This window comes from Aspergillus pseudotamarii (genome assembly GCF_009193445.1).
Source record: "Aspergillus pseudotamarii strain CBS 117625 unplaced genomic scaffold BDV38scaffold_124, whole genome shotgun sequence".
NCBI classification, from domain to species: domain Eukaryota; kingdom Fungi; phylum Ascomycota; class Eurotiomycetes; order Eurotiales; family Aspergillaceae; genus Aspergillus; species Aspergillus pseudotamarii.
This window is the reverse complement of record NW_022475138.1, coordinates 1-22891: the sequence shown is the minus strand read 5'-3', so window position 1 is coordinate 22891 and position 22891 is coordinate 1. Positions and strand designations below refer to the sequence as shown.

The 22891-nt window shown below is 44.8% G+C and overlaps 7 protein-coding genes across 7 annotated transcripts; 3 read left to right on the top strand and 4 right to left on the bottom strand.

Moving 5' to 3' along the window:
• Positions 1 to 1865: 1865 nt before the first annotated feature.
• On the bottom strand, positions 1866 to 3594 carry BDV38DRAFT_288964 (M20 family dipeptidase; the record flags this gene model as incomplete). Its single annotated transcript, XM_032061145.1, has 5 exons — positions 1866 to 2052; positions 2112 to 3229; positions 3290 to 3357; positions 3414 to 3445; positions 3563 to 3594. The coding sequence occupies 5 exons, from the start codon at positions 3592 to 3594 to the stop codon at positions 1866 to 1868; spliced, it is 1437 nt and encodes a 478-aa protein (XP_031907198.1).
• Positions 3595 to 3941: 347 nt separating this feature from the next.
• Positions 3942 to 4999, bottom strand: BDV38DRAFT_265353 (mitochondrial 54S ribosomal protein mL58). Its single transcript, XM_032056351.1, has 2 exons — positions 4944 to 4999; positions 3942 to 4851 (listed from the first exon to the last, which is right to left on the bottom strand). The coding sequence occupies exon 2, from the start codon at positions 4751 to 4753 to the stop codon at positions 4151 to 4153; it is 603 nt and encodes a 200-aa protein (XP_031907197.1). The 5' UTR covers positions 4754 to 4851; positions 4944 to 4999; the 3' UTR covers positions 3942 to 4150.
• Positions 5000 to 6247: 1248 nt separating this feature from the next.
• Positions 6248 to 7205, top strand: BDV38DRAFT_265351 (uncharacterized protein). The gene has a single exon (XM_032056350.1). The coding sequence runs from the start codon at positions 6463 to 6465 to the stop codon at positions 6655 to 6657; it is 195 nt and encodes a 64-aa protein (XP_031907196.1). The 5' UTR covers positions 6248 to 6462; the 3' UTR covers positions 6658 to 7205.
• A 512-nt stretch (positions 7206 to 7717) lies between these two features.
• On the bottom strand, positions 7718 to 10545 carry BDV38DRAFT_265350 (cystathionine gamma-synthase). The gene is made up of 5 exons (XM_032056349.1): positions 10259 to 10545; positions 8694 to 10104; positions 8454 to 8637; positions 8353 to 8395; positions 7718 to 8280 (listed from the first exon to the last, which is right to left on the bottom strand). The coding sequence occupies exons 1-5, from the start codon at positions 10301 to 10303 to the stop codon at positions 8161 to 8163; spliced, it is 1803 nt and encodes a 600-aa protein (XP_031907195.1). The 5' UTR covers positions 10304 to 10545; the 3' UTR covers positions 7718 to 8160.
• Positions 10546 to 11817: 1272 nt separating this feature from the next.
• On the top strand, positions 11818 to 15485 carry BDV38DRAFT_31361 (rRNA-processing protein UTP22). Its single transcript, XM_032063160.1, has one exon. It carries the CDS (start codon positions 11948 to 11950, stop codon positions 15278 to 15280), a length of 3333 nt encoding a protein of 1110 aa, XP_031907194.1. The 5' UTR covers positions 11818 to 11947; the 3' UTR covers positions 15281 to 15485.
• Positions 15481 to 19409, bottom strand: BDV38DRAFT_288961 (putative nuclear envelope pore membrane protein; the record flags this gene model as incomplete). Its single annotated transcript, XM_032061144.1, has 4 exons — positions 15481 to 15679; positions 15743 to 18718; positions 18771 to 18919; positions 18972 to 19409. The coding sequence occupies 4 exons, from the start codon at positions 19407 to 19409 to the stop codon at positions 15481 to 15483; spliced, it is 3762 nt and encodes a 1253-aa protein (XP_031907193.1).
• Positions 19410 to 20273: 864 nt separating this feature from the next.
• Positions 20274 to 21839, top strand: BDV38DRAFT_276194 (ubiquitin C-terminal hydrolase 37; the record flags this gene model as incomplete). The annotated part of the gene is made up of 4 exons (XM_032058170.1): positions 20274 to 20455; positions 20810 to 20983; positions 21054 to 21238; positions 21295 to 21839. The coding sequence occupies 4 exons, from the start codon at positions 20274 to 20276 to the stop codon at positions 21837 to 21839; spliced, it is 1086 nt and encodes a 361-aa protein (XP_031907192.1).
• Between the last annotated feature and the right edge of the window lie 1052 nt (positions 21840 to 22891).

Sequence of the window (22891 nt, the reverse complement as noted above, 5' to 3'; positions counted from 1 at the left end):
GTTCAAGAATGCCATGTTCAGCGGGAACATTGGGTTCATCACTAGCGAAAGAATATTTCTCCTGGATCAGTTGCGTTGCACGTAATTCAAGCTCGTCCTCATCATATTCCAAAGCCTGGTTGATAGAACGATGAATTCTTTCTCCACTCTCACTGTCGCTCACATCGGTGCCTTCGTACAAGGGAGATTTGGTGCGAATACGTTTGTGCTTCCCGTGAGTGTTAGTTAGTTTATAAAACAAAACACAAAGAATACACACCAAATGGCACGCGCTGGATGATGACCTTGACTTGTTGTCCTCCCCTTCATCCCATTCTCCCGGCCCCAAGGGTCTCTGCTGACGCTTTAACGATGACATCGGTAAAACACAACTGGATCATACAGATAAACAGTAATTATTCATACTAGAAGTAACAAGGGTTTGAAAGCCATCACACAATATCTAGCAGCCTTCCGATCAATTCGAATAAAAACTCATTGAATGCGAAAGTAGGTCATGCTTACCCTATACGAAGTAAGCTTGAAACGCGTATTGAGTCGCGTAAATGGCCCGAATTGGGTTTCCGTACGCAGCCATAGCTTTACCCTGTGTAATATGGAACATGTATCAGTGGTGATTCCGAACACCCACTGCCTTCCGCTGATGGGTATTCAGCGGCCTAAAAGAAATTTTAGTATAAAAAAAAATAAAAAAATCTTATATTATTACTACTAAATATCTATAAAATTACTAAAATAAAGTTAATTATCCGATTCCTCTACCAATTCTATATCTGAAACTATACTCCGTAGTTTTATTTTATATATAAAATACTAGTAAAAGATAATTATATATCTTAAAATACGGTACTCCGTATATTTTATCTACTATCTTCTTATTTTTTATTATCTTTGACCTTTCTATCTATAATACACTAATTTATATTTTTATATATAGTATACGTAATTTTAGAAAGACTAGAAACTTTATATTAAATATTTTTTTAAAAATTTCTATTATCTGATTAAAAACTGTATTTACTGTGGGATGTCAAGACTCAAAAGTTTGAAACCGTCCGCTTGACCGCCTAAATGGCACCTACTACCGCCTTTTTCATATCTCACCAAATCCAGTGTTTAGACCTATATAATGTCTATTTACATATTAAAGTACAGCTCCTAGATAGGAGCAAGACATTAATTACTAGGGTAGATAGATGATATACTAGGTATCAAGGCCTAGATACACAATTTGGAGGTTTTCTGCCGTGCAGAATATCATAATCAGGATGGCAGTTATACTAGGCAATAAATGGACGGTTTCAAACTTTTTGCATCCCACAGTATTAATTACATCAAATGGTCAATACACGATATTCTACTTTTATCAATCATCTTTTAAGCAATCTCTTAGAATCCCGTACTAAGCATTGGTAAGCGAAGGATCAACTTTCATAGATATTCTACCTAGATACTAGTAGGATGCTTCGGTAGTATCTCGGGTCGTTTAGGGGATGTCTAGGGAAGATGCTTGATGGACCTGTTGCTCCGTACAGTCCAGCGATGTGAGGACTTTATACAGGCAGAAGCCGCCTATAACAGTAGGTGGTCACCAAGGTTACAAACTATACTCTAATTTCATTGAAATACCCCTCCCTGTACCTTATTGAATGGTGTGCACTCTCGATAGCTCATCAGGGGCGGAGAGCGGTGAATAAAGTGGCAGAATATCTGCTCATGACGGCTGGTACATCGAAATATTCATTTCACTTCACGGGCTATTGACATAATGAGCAGTGAAACAAAATCACTTTTTGATGTATAGACGCGGTGATCAATAAAACAGCTAACTGAGTCTTTTATAAGAAAGAGCTACTGATGTACAATTATGCCGCCACCATGGGCTCTTCTGCAACATAGTGGAGGTAAGCACCAAGCAATTTTACCCCTTCAATGTAGTTCCTCTTGTCAAGCTTCTCGTTGATGGAATGAGCTGCATCAGTTGAGCTGCCCATTGGCAAAAGCAAAACATTCTTGCCTGTCGCTTGTTCGAAGCTCAGGGTGACAGGAATGCTGTTTGCGTTAGCTTTGGTCATGGCGTAGCATCAAGAACTTGCTAAAAAAAAACATACCTGCCACCTTCACGTGTCATATCTGGCTCAACACCAAATACCTGCTTCACTGCCTTGCTTGCAGCAGTGAAGTTCCAGTGTTTTGGACTAGCAACCCACCATTTCCCATCATGCTGCAACCACACATCCAAAGTATTCTTGCTGTTCAGCTTTGCAAATTCTGCCTTGATGTAATCAAAGACGAGTTTATTCACATCTTTGCTTTCCATATTAGGGACTGTCCGTATCGAGAATTTACCAATGACTTTCGCGGGTATCACTGTTTTGGCGCCAGGAGCCGAATATGCGCCTTCGATGCCATGAAGGGACAAAGATGGATACCTCCATCTAGCCATGAGCGTTCTTTCTTTCGTTGGGTGAATGCTAGTTTTGCTTCCCAGAGATTGATGGAGGTCGTCCATCGTGTAGCTGATATTGGGATAGAGGGCTTTTTCTTCCTCTGACAATGGCTCGACAAGGTCCATAATGCCGGGTATCAAGATGTTGCCATGAGTATCAACAAGTTTAGACATCACATGGACTAAATCTGTCATAGGCTCATGGGCAGATCCACCGAAAACTCCGCTATGAAGATCCTGAGCGGGCCCTGCGACACTGACAGAGTAATAGTTGCAGCCACGCAGGCCATAGGTTAGACAAGGCTTCTCTGTTCCGAGCCAATAATTATCCGATATGCAGACGGCATCCGCATCCTTGAAAAAGCCTTTGCTCTCAGCTTGAATAAACTCCTCCAATCCTTCTGAGCCATACTCTTCCATTCCCTCAAAGCAGCAAAGAAGGTTGACTGGCAGCTCAACACCAGCTTTTTTGTGAGCTTCGATCACATTCAACCATCCCAAAACGGGGCCTTTGTCGTCTGTACTTCCGCGGCCGTACATCCTTCCTTGGTTGTCAACCGTCAACTGGAAAGGCTCTGTGGCCCACCCGTCTTCCTTCAGCGCTGGCTGGACATCATAATGACCGTAAACCAGGATGGTTCGCTTGCTTTTATCATTGCCATACCGAGCGATGACAACCGGGGGTAGGTCAAGGTGTTCCTTCCCAGGCTGTTTTCCCAACGGCCTTTGATGCACCTCAGCTCCAAGAGCCTCCAACTCCGAAGCAAGAAACTGAGCCATCTTTACAGGGATGGGTTATGGGTTAATTCTATTCGTAAGGAGTAATAGAGCATCACGTACTCTGAAAACGTCTTGCCTGTTCTCATCTTGTGCAGAAACAGAAGGGATCGCAACAGCCTTTCGCAGACCTTGAGTTCTGTCAGCGTGCTGCATAGGTAGATAGAAAAGGTAACACTTGACTTACGCTCAATGAAAGATTCGGCAAGGCCGTCAACCCTAGACAGATGTGGCACCAGGCCTTTAACATATGGCCACCCTTTTGGGTACTGGGGAAAGATGATAATGGAGAAATAGAGAGACAAAAGAAACAATAGAAAACCAAAGGAAACTTACTGTTTAAAGAATGGGTCAAGATGTGGTGCCATTTTTCGATCACTAATAAGTCCGTAAAAAGAGCGGCGACAGGAGAAGTAATTTGTTCTTAGGAATGAGAAATACGGTGTCCAATCTTTAGTGGAACCCGAGGAGGATAAACAAGGCTTATATTCCCTCAGTGACGTTGCGACGCGACGGAGGAGGGGCATTTGGGTGCGTGCGGAAGAAAATCGAAGTGACACGATTTGCTAGTTGGGAGGGGACGTTTACCTAACAATTTAATAATTGAAGCGCTAAAAGGTAACACGCGACCTCTATGCCGCAACTAAGCGACACTGCACTATCTCGTATCACTAGTAGGTACGGAGTACCTGAGGAAGAACTTACTGGAACCCAATGAGGTTCTAACATAGTTAATACAGTATGGAATCCAATACAGTAACGCTAGAGCTAGAATACATGTTTTGATACAACCTCTGTGGGCTTCCCAAAAGCCATGGACATTAACAAGAGAAACAGCAAGCGTCAAATTAATTTGACCCTTCAAACAACCAGAGAAAGAAAGATCAATTGGCTAGAGCTGAGTCAAGACGGGACTCTCCTCCCTCATTCGTCTCTTCCCCATGACTCTTTTCGCAATTGTCGGTCTTCTCTAGCCATCCGACGTTTTGTACCCCATCTTGATTGTACCGCTTCCAAGACTTGTTTCTGGATTTCTTTCTTTTGTGGGCCAGCTTCACATACCATAGCAATGAACATTGGGGAGCAGTCAAAGCGCTTAGCCAATTTCCAACGGCTCCAAGTCATCGGGTCGCTTAGTCGCAGTCTGCGGATCTCCTCTATGTCTGAAGGATTCAAATGATACCTCTTCTCCACAGATTTTTTGAATACAGAGGGGAGTTGAGTGGAATTTTCATTGTTCATGGAAGCGCCACGGAGGGTTCTCCGAACATCATCGAGAGGGAGGAATTTCGTGGGTGTATGGTATACCGAGGGGGCGCTCGAAGGCGGGTTGTGGATGATTTGGTCATGAAATTGGGTGGATGAAACACCAAACGACGCATCTGGTTTGACACGTAGGCGTTGTTTCGTGCGTCTATACGAGGATTGATGTCGGCGTGTTTGCAACGTGGTCGACTCACACGAAGACGGAAAAAGAAACGGCAGTGCTAAAAACGACCGTTTGGGGGCAGTGAGACACGTTGCCATTTTCTTTTCCCTTCCTATCTAGGACCTCGGATTTGATTTGAAGTTATGCTAAAGGAGCCCTAGATTACCGGTGTAGGCTAATCTCAATCCAGGGTAAACTAGAACCAAAAAGCGAGTGTTAGCAACCAACTCTCTGAACTTAATAGCATCATGGGCGGTGCAGAATATGCGCAAATGCCTGAGAACATACTGTCGCAAGTTAAGGCTATAGCATTATCTTCTAGCCGCGTTGAAGCCAGGTTCGACGTTTCTACAAAGGGAGAAACTCTTGGAGATTCGAACATTAACTTTTTCCTCCGAGCAGCAAGTCCCGTGACTGGGGCTGATCTGCATTAGACACAGCCTAGCCTAATCGAGTTGTATCTTACGAGATATTATGTAGCGTAATTACGATCCGTTTCAATCCAGGTACTGTACCACTCCTAGAGTCAATAAATCAAGTCAATGACTGCGGAGTACATCACATGGATATTTTTTTGTGCTGTACTATACTCCGTACGTCCCATAGATATGTTACCTGATATGCACTGGCTGCAAGAAGTACATACTTTTACATCATGAAGTGTGCATAAAGTCCAACCTATGTATCCATATACCGTACAAATTTATATATATTAGTTGTACTCTCTGTATCACCAGAACTAAAGTTCATTCTTGACGTGGTGTCATTAGAAACTCTCCGACTAACGCAATGCAACAAACATTTCCAGCAATGTACTCCGTATATGCGCAAGGTGCCCCGATAAAAATGTCTAATTGTGAGGATAGTGGGTTAGGAAAGACTCCACGGCTGTCAGCGTCTCGGTTGAAGTTCAAGTAACTTTGGTTGTAAACCAATTGATACCATTAAGCTATCCTTAGGACCATCACTGCATTAAAAGCCCAACGGGAACATCGGGTGAAAGGAATATTGGGTATCTAGACTGATCGTCCGCTTTCCTGTAATAGGCTCTGTACATGGCCCAATCATCGTTAATAGACTACACGATAACTTTAAGTGTATGTAGATCTACTGCTCACATCAATCATCTCTCCCCAATTTTATTTCCTTCTTCCCTTTTTTTACCCCTGTTTTTCTTCTTCTCCTCGGTTACTTAATCCCTGGAGCATGCCCCAGTAACTCCACACATTGCTTCTCTGACAGGTACGAATAGTTAGGAATGTGCCATTGTGCATGTGCTTGGACCAACTAGACAGATGATGGGATCGATTCTAACAATAAATGCAATCCAAAGAAGGGGTTGCATAATCTTTTCCATCAACTACTAACATACGCTCACTGTTTAGACATCTAAATCCTACTTCGGCAAATTCGCGGATGAAAGGAGTGGCTTCGAACCATGTTTTACGTACGAGATACAAAAAGCTAACAAGTCATCTGGTTGCCGTATTTATTGTCGACCATAGCCTAATCGACGGTGATCTACTCTGGAGTTCAAACAAGGAAAGAAGCGCAAACCGACATAGGCTCCATGTGGCTGTGTTGGAACCGCAGGCGTATATTAGCAGATGATGCACGTCAATTATTGGTAGTCATCCTTGGCTCTTCAGTGACACCCCCTATTGCTCTTCTCGACTCGAAAGTTCCGCTGATCACTATACTTGTTTTGCCTTATCTACCAGCCTCTATTGATCAATGTCGTTCTCTGAGCGCTTAACTCATCCACTACGAGTAACCCTAGCAATTTCCTCGCTGATCTTTGAAAGAGATGTTCAAGAAGATACTATTTGACCCTATAACGACTGACCTTATGCCCCCTTTTCTGGAGGCCTCGTCTGTGACAAATATAGTCGATTGTATTAATCTAGGTTGCATCAATTTTTCAATCATAGTGTACACCTATATTGCAAGCGGCGTTTTCGTGCAACAAACACAGAGCGATTGTTATCCTCGCCTCTACTAGGAGACACTGCATTGCTTGGGCAATTCAGAGATTCTCGTCTTCCCAGACAAAAATTCTATGACAATTGATGTGCGACACCTTGGCTTCATCCCACTTGCTGATACGGCTAATGCTGGACATGCAGATAACACTGAGATATCGTTAACTTGCGCCCTTCAGCCAGCTACGGTGTAAAGGTTCAACTATGCGGTTGTGGTGTCCCTAGATAGCTCTCCATTGTCGCCGGGCTTAAGTTTCCCACCATGGAATTATCGATTCATCCTCGTCTTGTAACACTATTGGTGTGAAACAAGCGGCTTGAATATTTTTTATTTCTTGGGTACGTTGCCAAGCACCAAATTATCAATATCGGCAGGGGAACAATGATACAGCTGCTCGCGAGAACTGATGGTAAGAAGTCTGGTTACGCAAGATAGGCCAGGTAGTATCGATCAAGTCCTGTGGTCGATGACTTTTGTTGTAATTGAATTGCTGTTTCGGGCCTGAACTTGATATAATGATATATGAAGTCAATAGGATCGTTATGTAATAGTGCCATTGTACTAGGCTTTGCGTAAGTACCATACATAAATAACATATATATATATCATGATGAGGTTTGATTATCCGCCGAACTACAGAGTACAGTGGGAGGTAATAAGTTTTTGGCACACCCCAGGGGGGCCCGTGCACCTGTCCTACCGCCTATCATCTTTACTATGGTAAGCGGGACAGAGGCACGTATACGCGCGCGTAGACTTAGAACACACTGATAATACTGAGTCAATATATCAGCTCCTTGAACAGGCAGCTAAGGAGGTATAGCAGACTAAAGAACAGAGGATTCTAGTATATTTATCCCCAACTATGTCTCACTGTGTAAAGGCTGTTATTGAGACCCAGGGCTGGTATACTAAATACTAGGGTAGGAATTTGAGGTTTCGGGCTGGCAGAATATACCTAATTTAGTAGGCGGTCCCTAAATTGGCAGCTAAACCTTAAGCGGGTGTGCCAAAAACTTATTACCTCCCACTGTATCTATGCGCGGAATGACCCCTCCGTGTGCCGCTTAGAGACCCAGCGTCGATCTACTTAATATATCGATCCCTCGCACATGTCTTACTATCACTAGGTCAGGTCCATTATCGTTCTCACACGACTTGCCAAATCAACCTAAGTTATCGCTATCTCACATTTTGTCTTATGTACATTGACTTTGTAGGGGAAAATTGAAACATGGAGAGATGAACGTAAAGAGGGCCTATGATGGAACCTCAGTGGTTTAACTATTATCCAATAGCATGCTAGGCATGATGCTAGCAAACGTCTTTCAAACATAGCGTCCTTGTTCTGGCTGCGACGTCAGTGCCTTAGGCATAGCATGTTTCAACTCGGTTGAAAGTGACAAGACCACTGACTCCCCATCTTTCGTTGGATTGATCCGAAGCATTATTCATGCGTTATCGAGAACCTAGCAGATGCAGCCCGGAAGGATACTAGTATTGAGTCATTGTCCCCTCCTCTCTACGTTTTGACCTTTGCTACGGCCTCCAATGCCCGTTGAAACCGACAGCGGAGATCAGCCACATCCTCTAAGCCAACGCTTATCCTTACCAGGTCAAATTCTACGCCAAAAGAGCTTGCCTAGGAAGGGGTGTTAGAGATGGACGAGGGTGATAACAGGAGAGAAAATTGAACAGAATGACATCGACATACCCATCCTAGCTCACCGTAGTGGGCTAATAAGGTGTAGGGAGAGCTGAGTTTAAGTTAACACAATTCCATCCAGGCTGAAGGATTCGCGCAGTAATACTAACCTCAAAGTAAAATTGGTACCGAGACTGGGGCCTTTGAGGACTTCCAGGTGATCAAAGAATGCAACAGCTTGGGCTGTTGAGTAGAAAGTAACAGAGAAAAGACCGCCATAGCCACCATTGGGGTGACGAAAGGCTTCGTATAAGGGCCTTGAAGGGTTGCATTTGGGGTAGAAGACGTTTTTCACTATGTCCCAAGTCAGACGCATGGTATTAAAACTGGAAAGACCGAAGAACACCTACCAAGTGATGAACCCTTCAACATTTCTGTAATTTCTTCGGTGGCGCTATTGATCTTCTCGATCCTTGACACAAAATCGCGGCTATTCCTTTCCAAGAAAATTGCGTCTTCAGCCCAAAGATTATCCTCATAGTCGCGGGCAAAAGTGTCTTTGAGAGATGAATAGTAGCGTCCATGGGGATTGAGCACAGCACTACCCCCCATGACGTTACTGTCTCCGCTGAAGATTTTTGTTAGACTGCTGACCACAATATCGGCATATGGCAGCACATTGATGTTGAGGAAATTCCCCACTGTCTCGTCCACAACCACTGCAAAATCGTATTTGTCTGCAAGAGAACGGATACGCTTGAGATCTGGGGACTTAAGCAATGGATTGCCAGGGAACTCAGTGAAGACTGCGAGGAACTTCTCCCCAGAGTCTAATCGCGCCTCTAAGTCATCTATGTCCTCGGACGAGCCATTTCCATAGAATAAACAACCAGGCCCCCATTTTTCAAGAGTTTTCAACGTGTCGATGTAAGGAAAACCAAAACATATGCTCTTCATGGCACCTCTGGCGGCTAACAACGTCTGATGCGAGTTGAAAATCGAGCTCATACCAGTGGGAAAAAGGAACACATCAGATTCTGTTAACCCCGCTACTCTTCCCTCCCCAGACGTCTTTTTGAGGGCCTCACTCAATTCCACATCCGCTTTTAGGACACCTGCTATGCGTCTGCGCACAGCTCTTTTTGCTTGGTCCGCTAGGGAAGTATTCAAGTTCCGGCCAAAACGCTCTTCGATGAATTGGATGTGTTCTCGCCCATCCCGAACACCATCCGTGGCCATCGGCGACTCTGTCGGTGAGGGATGTGCCCCACCTGCCCGGAAAGCACTATTTACTGTGTCTTTTCCCTGATATCTTCGCGGGCCCTTACATATCCGCTGGGCTACAGGTTCTGTCGTAGTAGATTTCTTTTCCACAAGGAAACCGTCTCTCAATGCACTGTGACAGAATTCACCTCGACGGCTTGACACACCATTGCCCGTATGCTGCCATACTTGCTTTGCAACTGATCCAAGTTCCTTTGGATATATCACACTTGACAAGAACGAAGTGACGTGTGCTGACTCGACTTTTGTATGTGGTGAAGGAATAAAATCTACAACACGCACGCTATGCGAGACGTCTGCAAGTGATCTCGACAGGATAAATGAACGACAAATATGCGCAGTTTTGGCGGAAGGAAACAGCATGGCGGACTCCGTGTTTGGATTTCCGTAGCATTGCACGACCTCTTTCGCAAGTTCTTGAATGGTCGGGTGTACGAAGAATCGAGGGTAACCGCATTGCATCTTACTTATAACCCACGGCTCTCCTTCTTCATAACCGACATTGGCTTTCCATGTTGGAAGTGATACACTGACTGCCTTTGCTTCCATTAGTGATACAAGCCATATTGTGCGCAGGCCTAGGTATCGTGGTGTGAGGAGTATATTATAAGGATACTTATGATGGTGTACTTCATTTTGAGAACGGCAAAGGCTAGCCGGGGTAGGGAAAAGGCCGCGGGGTAAAACATACATGGTCAGTATTAGGAGGTACAGGGCCCCCGATGTCTTGGAGCATTATGAGCGTGGAGGTTGATCGAAGATTAAGGGGTAAAAGTCTTTTTTTCAGATAATTAAGGCAACTGTGAAGAGAAGGTAACAACAGCACGATATAAGAAACAGACGTTAAGAATGTTTCATGGTCGCGAAAGCCTTCTGTTAAAGGTATTAAAGGTATGAATCATACCCACTTACGAGCGACTTCGGCGATGTCTAAGAAGAAGCTGGCCAATAACATTCCATTCTGATGGAACCCCGTCCGCTAGGAAACTTGGTTGTTCTCTGGTGGCATATTTCTTAGATATTGGAAATTTCAAAGCAGAGAGAAGCTCACCGCCTACGGCAAGCCATTGCGGTCAATGTGCTTTAATTCATTTTTCTATATTTTTTACTTGTTTATGCCGGCAGAATAGTCTACTATACTGAGCCTACTTGAATTACTTAACTACTTAGTCTGCTTAGTCTTCTTAGTCTGTGTAGTCGGCTTAGACTACGTAGTACTTGGTTCTAATTATTTGGTCACATGACCATGGGCTATTGACCAATTAAAATTCAGATTTGGTACTAGCTAATCAACGGCGGTCGGCTAAGCGGTGAAAGAGCGACGGAAAAGGGACAAAAAAGACCTGAAAAATATAGAGAAATGAATTAATGCGCGTTGGCTGCAATGGCTTGACGTACACCGCCTAAGTAATACAATCTTACAAACATATATTGAAACAGTTACATATAAGAGATACCAAGCTTAGAACCTAATTATTCTTTTATTCAAGTTTTTAATTTTTTACTACTAGATTACAATTAAGATATACAGCTCATCCAACGCAACTGCCTATGATAAGACAAGTCGATACACCAGTAATACGATAGAAATGCCTGTACTCTGTACTGAGACCGGTACATCATTTCTAATGAATACTAGTAGTCAAGCTTAAAAGCGCGCTACTAAATGATCATGTTTTTGCATACAGTGGACCGGACTGGAGATACACTACCCTGGTACTGGATGTATGCCCTAAATACTATGCTCCAGCATCAACATGAGGAGATGGTATTGAGGATCTATATATAGAAGTATTGTCTTAGCTATATTATGTGCCTTCTTGGACATAAGATGTTCCTTCATCCATGTATAGTGCTTGTTAAGTTCCCGGTAATACTATGAAGTTGTACACTGTCACAGTACTGGTATTTTTGTATCAGTACATTGTACTTACAATTTTTTGGGGGGTTTCGAAATTGGAATACTTCCAATATGATATAGTGTACTCCGTATTTTCTAGACAACCACCCACTGTTATAAGAAATGTCTGTTGGTATAAAATCTTTACATCGCAGGTTATTGGTTCTTACCCAGGTGTTAACAGTGATGCACATGCCACTGCACTATCGCGAGATGATCCAAAGTTTAATTACCCCCAACTGTATGTGTATCGTATATGGTGATTAAGTTACATATCACGTGATTATAACGGAGCCTTGCCGTTATGTTTTAAGAAAAAAAAAAAATCAAAAATTACACACTGTATCCCAGACATTTATTTAGTTTTGCTTTTCTTCATCCGCAAATACTGGAGGCGCCTCTTCGTCCCTTTCCCCCCTTCCCTCTCTCTAGCTAGTCCGCTTCTTATCGCTCACTCTTTTGCAGCCTGTATCTTTGGGCATGTCGGCTCATACAGCAAAGAGGAGAAAGCTCAGCCCATCTCCGCAAATAACCCAGAGAGCTGAGCAATCAAATGCGTCAAATTTGAATGATTGCTCAAACATAGCTAGAGATGAGCCTTCAAGTATCGATGGTTTGACTAGACGCAAAAAAATTGACCACTCTGCGGAGCTTGCGCTGGCTAGTGGTGTCTACAAGTCTAATTTCTTCAAGTTACAGTTAGACGAACTTCTCACTGAATCAAGACCAAACTATGACAAGCATGTGTCAAAGCTTCAGGATACTCTCCATAAGCTGAAGAAAGTCATTGAACACATTCCCGAAAGACCCCCGAAGCCCGTCTTTGAAGCCGAGAAGGAATTCCGCAGCTCACATGGCATTATCGTTCCATACCCCGAGCCACGTCCAGGGAAAGATACAAAATACACTGTGTCATATAGCAAGCCAACAAACGTCAATGTGGTAGGGAGTTTTGCTCTTAGGACAGGTGTCAGAACTTCTGAGCCTTACACTGTTGATTTGGCAGTCACGATGCCAAGCACCGTTTTCCAGGAGAAGGATTATGTCAATCATCGGTTTTTCCATAAGAGGGCATACTATATCGCATGCCTTGCTGCTGGAATTAAAGATATTGAAAATTTGAACTTTGATGTCAAGTTTGCACAGCAGGACGGAGACAATCTTCGCCCGCTTATTCTCCTAGAACCTACAGACTCGACTAAGAATGGCTCCCAATCCACGAGAGCGCAAGTTCGCATCTTCACCGCGATTGAAGACACTTTGTTTCCCATTGTTCGTACTCTCCCTATGAAGAATAACGTGCGTCAAGTTTCACCGGACCAGCCTGAACCTCGTGCGCCTACTCCTTTTTACAATGCAGCTCTCCGTTCCGAAGCTACAGTGGCACCCTTTCACAAACTCCTGCACTCGACAGCCCAAATATGTGACTCTTTTAAGGATGCATGTATCCTTGGACGGATATGGCTTCGTCAACGTGGATTTGGATCTTCTTTCCAAAAAGGTGGGTTTGGAGGATTCGAGTGGACTGTTTTAATGTCTCTTTTATTTGAAGGAGGCGGCTTCAACGGCAAGCCAATACTTCTGAAATCGTATAGTAGCTATCAGCTATTCAAAGCGACCATTCAGTTTCTTGCAGGAAGGAATCTGCTAAATCCGCTCCTACTTTTCGCCTCTGATATTCCCTCCCCTACCGGTACGCCTATGTTGTATGATGGGAAAAGGGGGCTGAACGTACTTTATAAAATGGCACCATGGTCCTATTCACTCCTTCGCCATGAAGCAAACATTACTCTCAGGATGTTGAACGAGTCTCGTGATGATAACTTTGACAAAGTCTTCATTTACAAGGTGAACGAACCCATGCTTAGGTTTGATCGACTCATTGAACTTCCAGTGCCTGATTCAGGCACTGTCCATCAAACCATTCGTAATCACAATGCCATATATGAGGTTCTTAAGACAGGATTAGGCGACAGAGCGGAGCTTATTTATCTGTACAGTCATGGCGCCGAACCTTGGTCTGTGGAAAGAAAATTCTCGCGCAAATCAGCGAGTGCAACCATTCATGTTGGGCTGAACTTGAATCCTGAAAATGCTACGCGAGTCGTTGACCATGGTCCATTCGCTGAACAGAAAGAGGAAGCGGCAACTTTTCGGTCTTTCTGGGGGGAAAAGGCCGAGTTAAGACGTTTCAGAGACGGTACTATTCGAGAGAGCTTAGTCTGGTCTGACCAGCCGTCCTCTCCCTCTATAGTATATCAACTTTTGGTGTACATCCTCCATCGTCATTTCAATTATGCAGAAGACGAGATCGGTTATATCGGCGACGAATTCGATAAAAAACTATGCAATAGCGGGGATGGAATATTCTTGTATTCTAACCCTGCATTCCAGTTGGTCACTGATGCTTTTAACTCTTTGGAGAGGTCTTTTCAAACATTGGAGGAAGTGCCGTTGACTGTTAGGCAGCTGGCTCTGGCTAGTCCGCTTGGTCGATACTCTGCTCTTCGTGTCCAGAGTGCTTCTGGCCTCATTCGCGATCCGGTGGATATTGTTCTTCAGTTCGAAAGTTCCTCGAGGTGGCCGGATGATTTATTGGCTATCCAGATGACAAAAGTGGCATTTTTAATTAAGATAGGTGATTCGTTGGTGTCATCTGGAAACGCTTCGTCATGTAAAGTTGGCCTAGAGAACGAATTAAGTCGAACGCTAAACAAGGCTTTTTTGGACATATCCCACACGTCGGGTGTGATCTTCCGGCTAAGGATTCATCATGATCGGGAGCAGTTATTGCTAGAACGCCAGCTGAAGGAGAAAGGGGCGAGCCTGCAGATAAAGCAAGAAGCTGCATACACCCTATCGGCGTACAAACGACTTTTCATCCAATCTCCTCGTCTGACCCAAGCAATTCGTACCCTATGCACTCGATTTCCCTTATTATCACCTACGATTCGCCTTGTCAAACATTGGTTTAATTGCCACCTATTTACTGGCCACGTTAATGAAGAGCTAGTCGAGTTGGTGGTGGCTCGGGTTTTCACTCAACCATACCCGTGGGACACTCCTTCCAGTGTTATGGTCGGCTTTTTAAGGACTCTCCATTTCCTTTCGCGCTGGGACTGGCAGCAAGATCCATTAATTGTCGATCTGGGTGGAGAGCTTGATCAGGATACAATTACAGCAATACGTACTCGCTTTTCTGGATGGCGAAGTATCGACCCTGCGATGAATACTGTTGCTTTGTTTGTGGCTTCTGACATAGATCCCGACGGAGTAACCTGGACACATTACGAAATGCCTCCGAAGGTAGTCGCAGCTCGGATGTCCATGTTGGCGAAGGGGTCTGTAAGGTTGGTACAGGAAAACGGGCCTACCCTTGATGTTTCCGACTTATTCCATACATCATTGGCACCTTATGATTTCATCATCAATTTGCGCTCGAAAAGCCTGCATGATCGACCAACGTCATTATTAAAGTACAAGAACTTGAATGAGCCCGACAAGAAAGGCCAGGCTGCCGAACTCAATGCCCTGAGGCCCTTTGTCCGCGATTTGCAGGCTTGCTTCAGCCCAAATATCCTCTTCTTCCATGGCGATGAACGTTGTGATGTAGTTGCAGGGCTCTGGAACCCACAGACAACCAAACCGAAGAGCTGGAGCCTGAAATTGACATACTCGTCATCCCCATCGACATTGGATGGTGCTAGAAAAGAAGATGGCGAAATTACGATCAATCGTGATGCTATCCTCAACGAAATATGGAGGTTAGGACATGGTCTAGTCGATAGCATCGAAGTCTTTGGCACTGAGTAGAGCTCATAAATTGGCGGTATATTCTCATGTGTACAATATTAAGAGCGTCTTTGCAATGCAAGCATTCGAGATCTAAACAAGCAGCGGCAAGGGGAAGAGTACGCACGAACATACAGAGGGATGAAACAAAACGTAAAATATGGAAACAGAGACGCCTGTAGCATTTAATATTACACCACGTATCGTTCTTTGCTTTTAACCTATGGCCCAGTTGGTTTCTCAGACTTCTCTAAATGTGTCTGAGATGAAACTGAGCAAAACTTGTCCTTAATTGCCACAACCTCGTAAGTTCCTTCGTCCGAGGTTTTAATGGTCTTGATATGTTCGTAAGATATGTCATGCTTAATGTCAAGTATTTCCGCTTTCTTCCCCCTGCGGGCGATTGAGCTACGGATATATCTACAAGATAATTAGTACTCAGATGCTTGGTGGTAGATAAAAAAGGGTAGGGACAAAACGCACGTGAACTCAAACGGTGGCGTCCCCCAGAACTCGAACTGAAGTTCTGCTTCTCCACCTTCGTGTATATCAACAATAGATGTCTGGCCTCTGCTGATTCTAACACTTGGCATCTCGTGGATGGTTTTCGTTACGTTTTTGTGCGCTTTGCATTTGCCACTGGCACCATCGCTTAGAGCGGTGATGGTGAATTCACCAGGTCTCTCCGCGATGCGACGGAAAGTTGTTGTCCTGGAAGTAGCTTTTCTGGCAACTCCATTAAAAGTATAGAATACCTCAAATGGTGCATGTCCTGAAAGCGAGAAAGAAAGCCGTTCACCAACACAATAGTCGGCCTTGGATTCGAGAGGTATTATGGTAGGCACGTCGGAGACTGCAACCCTCACAGATGAGGCGCCATATTCAGTGGCCCGCTGGCATCCACGTGCGTCTCTGACCTTGTGAATGCTGATGACATGCTGGCCTAGGTCCAGATGACGCCGTGGTATGGGAAGCATGTGTCTATTTGCAATGATATTCGAGATTGACACAAGTTCCGGCTTTGCTTTCGAATGATGTTTTATGGATATTTCAAGGGAGAATGGCGGGACGCCATCCAAAGTGATGGGAATCAATTCTTCGCCGCTGACATCCTCCTTGCAGAAACCGTAGATACGGCCAGGAGCATCAAATCGCGCCGATGGCAAAGGGTTCACCTTCTGCGTCACAACCACCGGGTTGCTTCTGGGATCATGGTCGTAGAGATTGTCACCGATTTCCGTAAATGTATACGTGTACAGTCCAGCCTCCGAGGTATCCATTTCCATGGAAGCCGCATGAAGAACTGTCCTCAGATTTTGCAGTCGGACAGATGGCGAACCACGAGTAATCTTGCGTTGTTGTTCGTATTTTATACTGTATGGCGGATTACCTGACAATCGAAGCTCGAGATTGTCATTTTGTCCTTGGCAAACATCGCGTTTCTCTTTGTGCCCGCCTGCTCCTATCGGAGAACCGTCCACGGCAGTAATCCGCGGGCGAGGTATCCAGGAAATCTCAAATACCTTAGCAGCTTGGTCAACAGATCCAGGACAGGAAGCATCAGTCACTCCGAGGAGTTCATAACGCCCCTCGTGTCCCACAGCCAAAGCGCTGTTCTCCTGCCAGAATGTCTTCTCAACAACTAGAGAATCATAGCTTGTTTTGTACTTCAAAGTCCATGGTCGCTCACCGCTCAACCTGAGGGGAATATCGACTTTAGAGCCCTGCAAGGCAGAATATTTCCTACTTTTCTCGATCTCCCCGAAAGATACTTGTGGCGGTTTTGGTCGAGCGTCGATCTGGATACTATCCTTCAGAATTCGTTTGCAGTTTGACCGGTCTTTGACACTCGTTAACACAAGGTTGTATTCGCCGCCATTGACGAGCTTTTCGGTCACGATGCTCGACACCTCCCTCTCTGTTTCCAAAACGTACTTGGTTTTCTTGCCATTATGAACAAGTTCGTACTGCAAAGTCCATGGCGCTTCACCAAGCAAGGCTACATCCACAGACACAGGTTCACCGAAGCAAGCCTTCCGCACCTCTCTAGACCCAAGGAAATGAGCAGAAGCAGGAGGCTTAACGTGTTGCTCCAGAACGGGGGCTTTATCTTTGAGAGGTCGCGGAGCGTACACTGTGTCTGCGATATCTAAGAAGCGATAGCGGTAGAAACCCGCTTCAGACGGAGTGAGGTCCAGCTGAGTCCGCAACCCCTCAATCAACTGAGTCTTGGTCTCAATGCCTTTGGAATGTTCAACGACGTACCGGAGCCGGAACGGTGGGGATCCAGTCAAATCTAAATCGACCAACAGGCCGACCGGGTTGTTTGCGCATTTGTCAAAAATCTTTTCATACTTGATAGCCAGCTCAGGTTCGGGAGGGTTATGTAAATAACAGGACGATGGTTCCAAAATTTCGCCCGAGCAGAATTGGCTAGAAATAGCGTCCAAAACATACCACCCTGGATCTCTTATTTGAGGTTTTTGGCTCAGACTCTTCAAAGACAGCTCTCGGACTTTACCAGGCATATCGCCAGCAGTGTCGTGATCGTTGTTGAAAGAATATATGATAGAAAAAGGCCCATCTTCGTCATACCCTTGACCCGACTGGTGAAACTTGACAGGTAGATCCACACTGTCCCCTCGTGCAACTTCTATGAAATGCTGGTCATTGCATCCAGACAAAGATAACCGGGGTCTTTCATGGACAGAGAACTGATGCCATTGGGACAAGGATTTTGTGGGTAGTCGATCGACCTCTTCCAAAAATGCTGTATAATTGGCAACGTTACCACAGCCATCATGTACTTCTTCAATCGCATAAAGCCACTTCCCACCGAGGTTCAGTGACTCGTTCAACGGTACTTCAATGATTTGGCTCTGGGCCCAAGCAACGTCTGGCTCTGGCGAACTAAAAAGGGTGCCAATATTCCTCTGACCCAGTAACGGTGACCGTAAGTAATCTGGTTGGATATTTTGAAAAGAGAAGCCCCGGTCACGACGATTTATTTGTCTGCTGTACTTGATCTTCAGCGGCGGTGTGCCCTCGACCGTCAGGACCAAATTAGACAGCTCGCCTCTACACTTATGGGTGTGGGAACTTTTAATTGATGCCCGAGGACATGATACAACAAGTGCATCTGACCTTCGCATACGAACGTCAAGATTGGACTCATCTATTACCCTTTGGAGACGGTATATACCTGGCCGCCGAATCGGAAGTAGAAGATCACGGTGCAAATCAGTGTCAGAACCATGGTGATTCTTGCCTGCCTGGCGTTTCATCTGCTTCAGCTGCTTTGAAGATATCGTTATCGTTTCATTGCCGCCGCTAGTAAAATCCAAGCGGAATAGCTCTATCAAGATAGGGTCGGTCTGGTTGATTCGAATGGGCAAATTGACAGCGGTTTTCTCTGAATCTATACAGAGAGGTGTCTGGTCTGGATTCAGCACGGCAGATCTAAGATCATTAGTACTTTGGACTGAAAAGCAAAAATTTGCGGGAATCGCACCCTTCAGGCAGTATATGAACTATTTGTTTTCCCAGTATGAGTGAGGCATTATGAATGATATCACCTGGCTTAACACTCCGTTCTGATATCGACAACTCTCTATCGTAGGCTAATTTGACTATTCCTGATACCCAGGCACCAATTGGGATCTAGTCAACGTTAGTTAGTCTGACCATTGTTATGGGAGGGGCCTCCACACACCGGAATCCGAAACATGAGGAATACATTGCCGACGACATGTATCAGGAAAATTGCAAGGGTTGTAGGAAAAGCCCATTCTAGCCAGGGTATGCGCAAGGCCTGAAGCCCAAAAAGGAACACTCCATCAATACAAGCCCACTTCAGAAATAGCCAGGTTGCATCTAAATCATCCGAGGCTTTCCAAGATTCATAAAGCCGCCAAGCATTGAGCGCGACATAAAAAGCCACTATATAGAGTCGTTGAGATGGTGCATCTATCAGCTCAACTGGGATAAGTGGCAAAGTCGCATCTTGGGCTGTCGGCGATGCCTTTGAGGACTGTCGCAGTCCTGTATCACGCTGCTTGGATTTAGAAGGAGAGGTGTAGAAGGCTCGCGATTTCTGCGACGTCTGGGGAGTCTGAGGGAAAGCAGACCGAAGTCGAGGAGTGTCATTCATGGCATGCTGTGATCGCGGGGCACCCACGGTCTACTGATATCACCTATACAATCAGTCAGCATATCTGGGAATGCACAAAATAACAAACTACTCTTCACTATTATAGGTCTAAGCGCCGATACAAGCGTACCTTCAGTAGAAAAGAGGTCCTCTATCTTTTAGCCGGTCTGGAAGGTCCTTGCACTCTTGTGATACCTTGTGTTAGGTACAGATACCGTACAAAGACCTTTTTTTACCTGTCGCCACCCACTGAAAATCGATCTCAAAACCGACTTGAAAGGCTAAGTCGGCTAAAGCGCAAATAAAAAGAGAAAGCAGAAGGGGGAAAAAAAGATCACTGTGCAAGGACGCAGGTCCGACAATAATCTTCAACGCGTGGAGTCGCGTGCGAGGTAGCTTCAGCCAATGGGGAAACGGAACCACCGGTATGGGCGGTCAGGCCAGCTTATGGGTAGCAACGCTTTAGTAGTACATACCTATCAAATGCTAACTTGAAGTACTTCACGACTTTAACCTGTCAGCTATAGACGCACGTTGTCCTCGGTAGTGTTCTCAGGATTTACAAGCACCAGCCCCCTTCCTTTTCTCTTCCTTTTTCTGTTTTGGCGCCATTGGTTGTTGGTTTATATCGTCTTACCCTTTAGCTATCTAGTCGTCTTGATCCCTTCATGACCTAAGTTCTCTCCTTAACCGCCCCTCATTTATGACGGCGGGCAGTATAGTAACGCTTCTTTTACGATAACCTAGCCTACTTGATGGTAATATATCTAACATATACCAGACCCTAGTCCTTCATATTTGCATTGCATCTACGATCTCTCGAATCTCTGCATCTCAATACTCTCGAGGACATTGATGACACGGATGGCTTTGGGTTTTAAACGACGACGGTTGAATAGTCAGCCAACCATGACCAACCACTTAGATAACGCCGCTAACGACCCATGTCGGCCAGCAACCGCACAGGAGAAGGAAAGCTGGAATGGCTTTTGTGAGCTGGAGTCTGAGCCTGTAATTGCTATTATTGGTAATCGGTTTCCCTGTTTGTGCTAACCCTCTATAAGGCTCTTTTTAATGTGATGCTGCGAGAGTTCGGGGTGAAAGGTGTCAAAGTGCAAGAAGTTGTATCACTAGATGAAGAGATGATGGCATTCTTAAAGTAAGGAATATTGAGCATGGTCGCCGTTTTCTACTAACCGAAGCATCTTTGGCCGCATAGCAAGCCTGTTTATGGTTTGATCTTCCTGTTTCGTTGGCGGGAAGATGACCCCGAAAAGCAAGAAGCGAGCTGCCCAGAAGGGCTTTGGTTTGCAAATCAGGTCGGTTTGACTCATTGCCTCCAGCCTTTCTCTAACACTACTGAAGAATTCGTTGCTGATAGTTTTAAATTAGACCGCCAGCAATGCTTGCGCTAGTGTGGCCCTACTAAACATCGTCAATAATATAGAGGGCATCGAGCTCGGGGATAACCTACAGCATTTCAAGGACTTTACGATGCCGTTTACTCCTGCGCTTAGAGGAGATGCGATCAGTAATTATGATTTTGTCAAACGAATACATAATTCATTTGCAAGGTTGGATTTCGCTAACAAGCCTTTCATCGTTTCTTTTCGCCACGAGGGGTGTATCTGACCTTAAGTATAGGAAGATGGATATGCTCAATTCAGATTTTCAACTAAAACATGAGGCGACATCTAGGTGTTCTCGTTCAAGTAAGGGCAATCACGATGAAACTGAAATAGACGCAGGGTTCCACTTTATCGCGTATGTCCCTGCGTTGGGGAAAGTCTGGAAGTTCGATGGCCTGGAACGCCAGCCCCAGGCACTGGGTACGTGAAGGACGGCATGAGAAGCCTACGGAACAAATCGCTGACGTGAGTCACAGGACCCTGTACCCCCAATGAGGATTGGTTGGGCATGGTAAAACCGCACCTTATCACCAGGATGACTGAATATGAAGAAGATCAGATTGAATTCTCAATCCTCAGTCTCGTTAGGGACCCGCTTGTAGACCTTATTGGTAAACTAGCCGTCAATATAAAGTGTCTGGAGATGCTTAATCAGCGTTTAACTACCCAAGCTTCTGCAGTGGCCCACCCAGAATTGCCCCTTGCAAGCTCTATCCTTGAAAACACTATTCTGGGGCCGGAAAAGTCCTTTGATATAACAAGGGAGTCTATCGACCAGGCAATTGTTCCGGTGGTATTGGAGAGGTACAATTTGTTGTCCGCGCAAGAAATCGTCGAGTTGCAACAGAAGCTGTGCAATGAACAGCAGGTGTTGCAAGCAGCGATTCGGGACGAGCAGCAAACCCAGCGCGCGGATGACGACTATGCGGCGGGGAGGAGGTACGATTACGGGCCAGCTATAAGAACATGGTTGCGATTCCTGGCCCGCAAAGGGATGGTTGAGAGTTTAATACCAGTGTGAGAGGTATGATACAGCGAGTTGGGGTGTATTCAATGAGTGTCTTTTCTACCGTCGACGATAGGGCAGTCATTTACTGGTAATGGTAATATGGTATCAAATGAAATGGTAGGCCAGAACAGGAAAAGCCCAAATTCGTTACTAATGTAGCATCCCGCCTAGAGTAGTTAGATTAAAACGAAGAAGATGGCCAGAGGAAAAACGAAATGAAATTGTAATGGAAATGGAAGACACTGCCCTGATGGTGGGTTCGATGAACCTTGACTGGGAAGACCTCGTGATGCGCCGATTGGTCGTCATCTAATTATTTCCATTGAATGTGTTAACCTAAAGTCAACTATGAAACTCTAAATCCGGTCTACTATTTAATCGATGCATAACTACCTAATTCCTGAGCTGCCGTTATGTATGACAAATGTTCTACTTGCATTGTGAAATACTTAGATGGTGATATCTACTTATTCCTGACTGCTCATCTCTCATCCAGATTTTTTAGAACAGAATCACTCTTTATAATTATTGCTTGGTGCAAATGATTTATTCTATATTGGTAATACATCTAAGAGCTTTTGTTCTTCATTCATCGTTTTATTACTCCCTTGAAATACCGTAACAGTATACTTAAGATACATATGTAGTTACTGCGGTGTACTACTTTACTAATTAATAACCCAGGGTGGTGCTTATTCCTTACAACCAATGGTCAATCAAGTGTCGGTGACGTACTGTCAAGGCAACCGAAAGTAAATACAAGAACGTCACCGCCTCTAGAAATCGTCAACATAGAACTTTAGTCGCCGTTTTGTTACAGCCCGAATTCTGATTTAGGGGTCTCGTTCTTCTTGTTCTTTGCTTCTTCTTCTACTTCTTCGTCTTCATCTTATTCCTCTTCTTCGGTCCCCGTGGGTTGAGACTTTAGCTGGTTGCTTATCCTCATAACCAGTGGCGGGGGAGCAAAGGCAATCAATCCCCTTCCTTGCATTTGGTCGCCACGCCGATTCTGCCTATCGAAAGACCTCTTTTTTTTTTTTTTTTTTTTTTTTTTTTTTAATATC

Bases quoted from the DNA above. Each gene is read 5' to 3' on its own strand.
- BDV38DRAFT_31361 (XM_032063160.1), top strand. From the start codon at position 11,948: ATGTCGGCTCATACAGCAAAGAGGAGAAAGCTCAGCCCATCTCCGCAA.
- BDV38DRAFT_265351 (XM_032056350.1), top strand. From the start codon at position 6,463: ATGTTCAAGAAGATACTATTTGACCCTATAACGACTGACCTTATGCCC.
- BDV38DRAFT_265353 (XM_032056351.1), bottom strand. From the start codon at position 4,753: ATGGCAACGTGTCTCACTGCCCCCAAACGGTCGTTTTTAGCACTGCCG.
- BDV38DRAFT_265350 (XM_032056349.1), bottom strand. From the start codon at position 10,303: ATGCTCCAAGACATCGGGGGCCCTGTACCTCCTAATACTGACCAT. The intron at 8,396-8,453 runs GTTAGTATTACT...ACTTAAACTCAG, and splicing joins GGTACCAATTTTACTTTGAG to CTCTCCCTACACCTTATTAG. The intron at 8,281-8,352 runs GTATGTCGATGT...ACCCCTTCCTAG, and splicing joins ACTACGGTGAGCTAGGATGG to GCAAGCTCTTTTGGCGTAGA.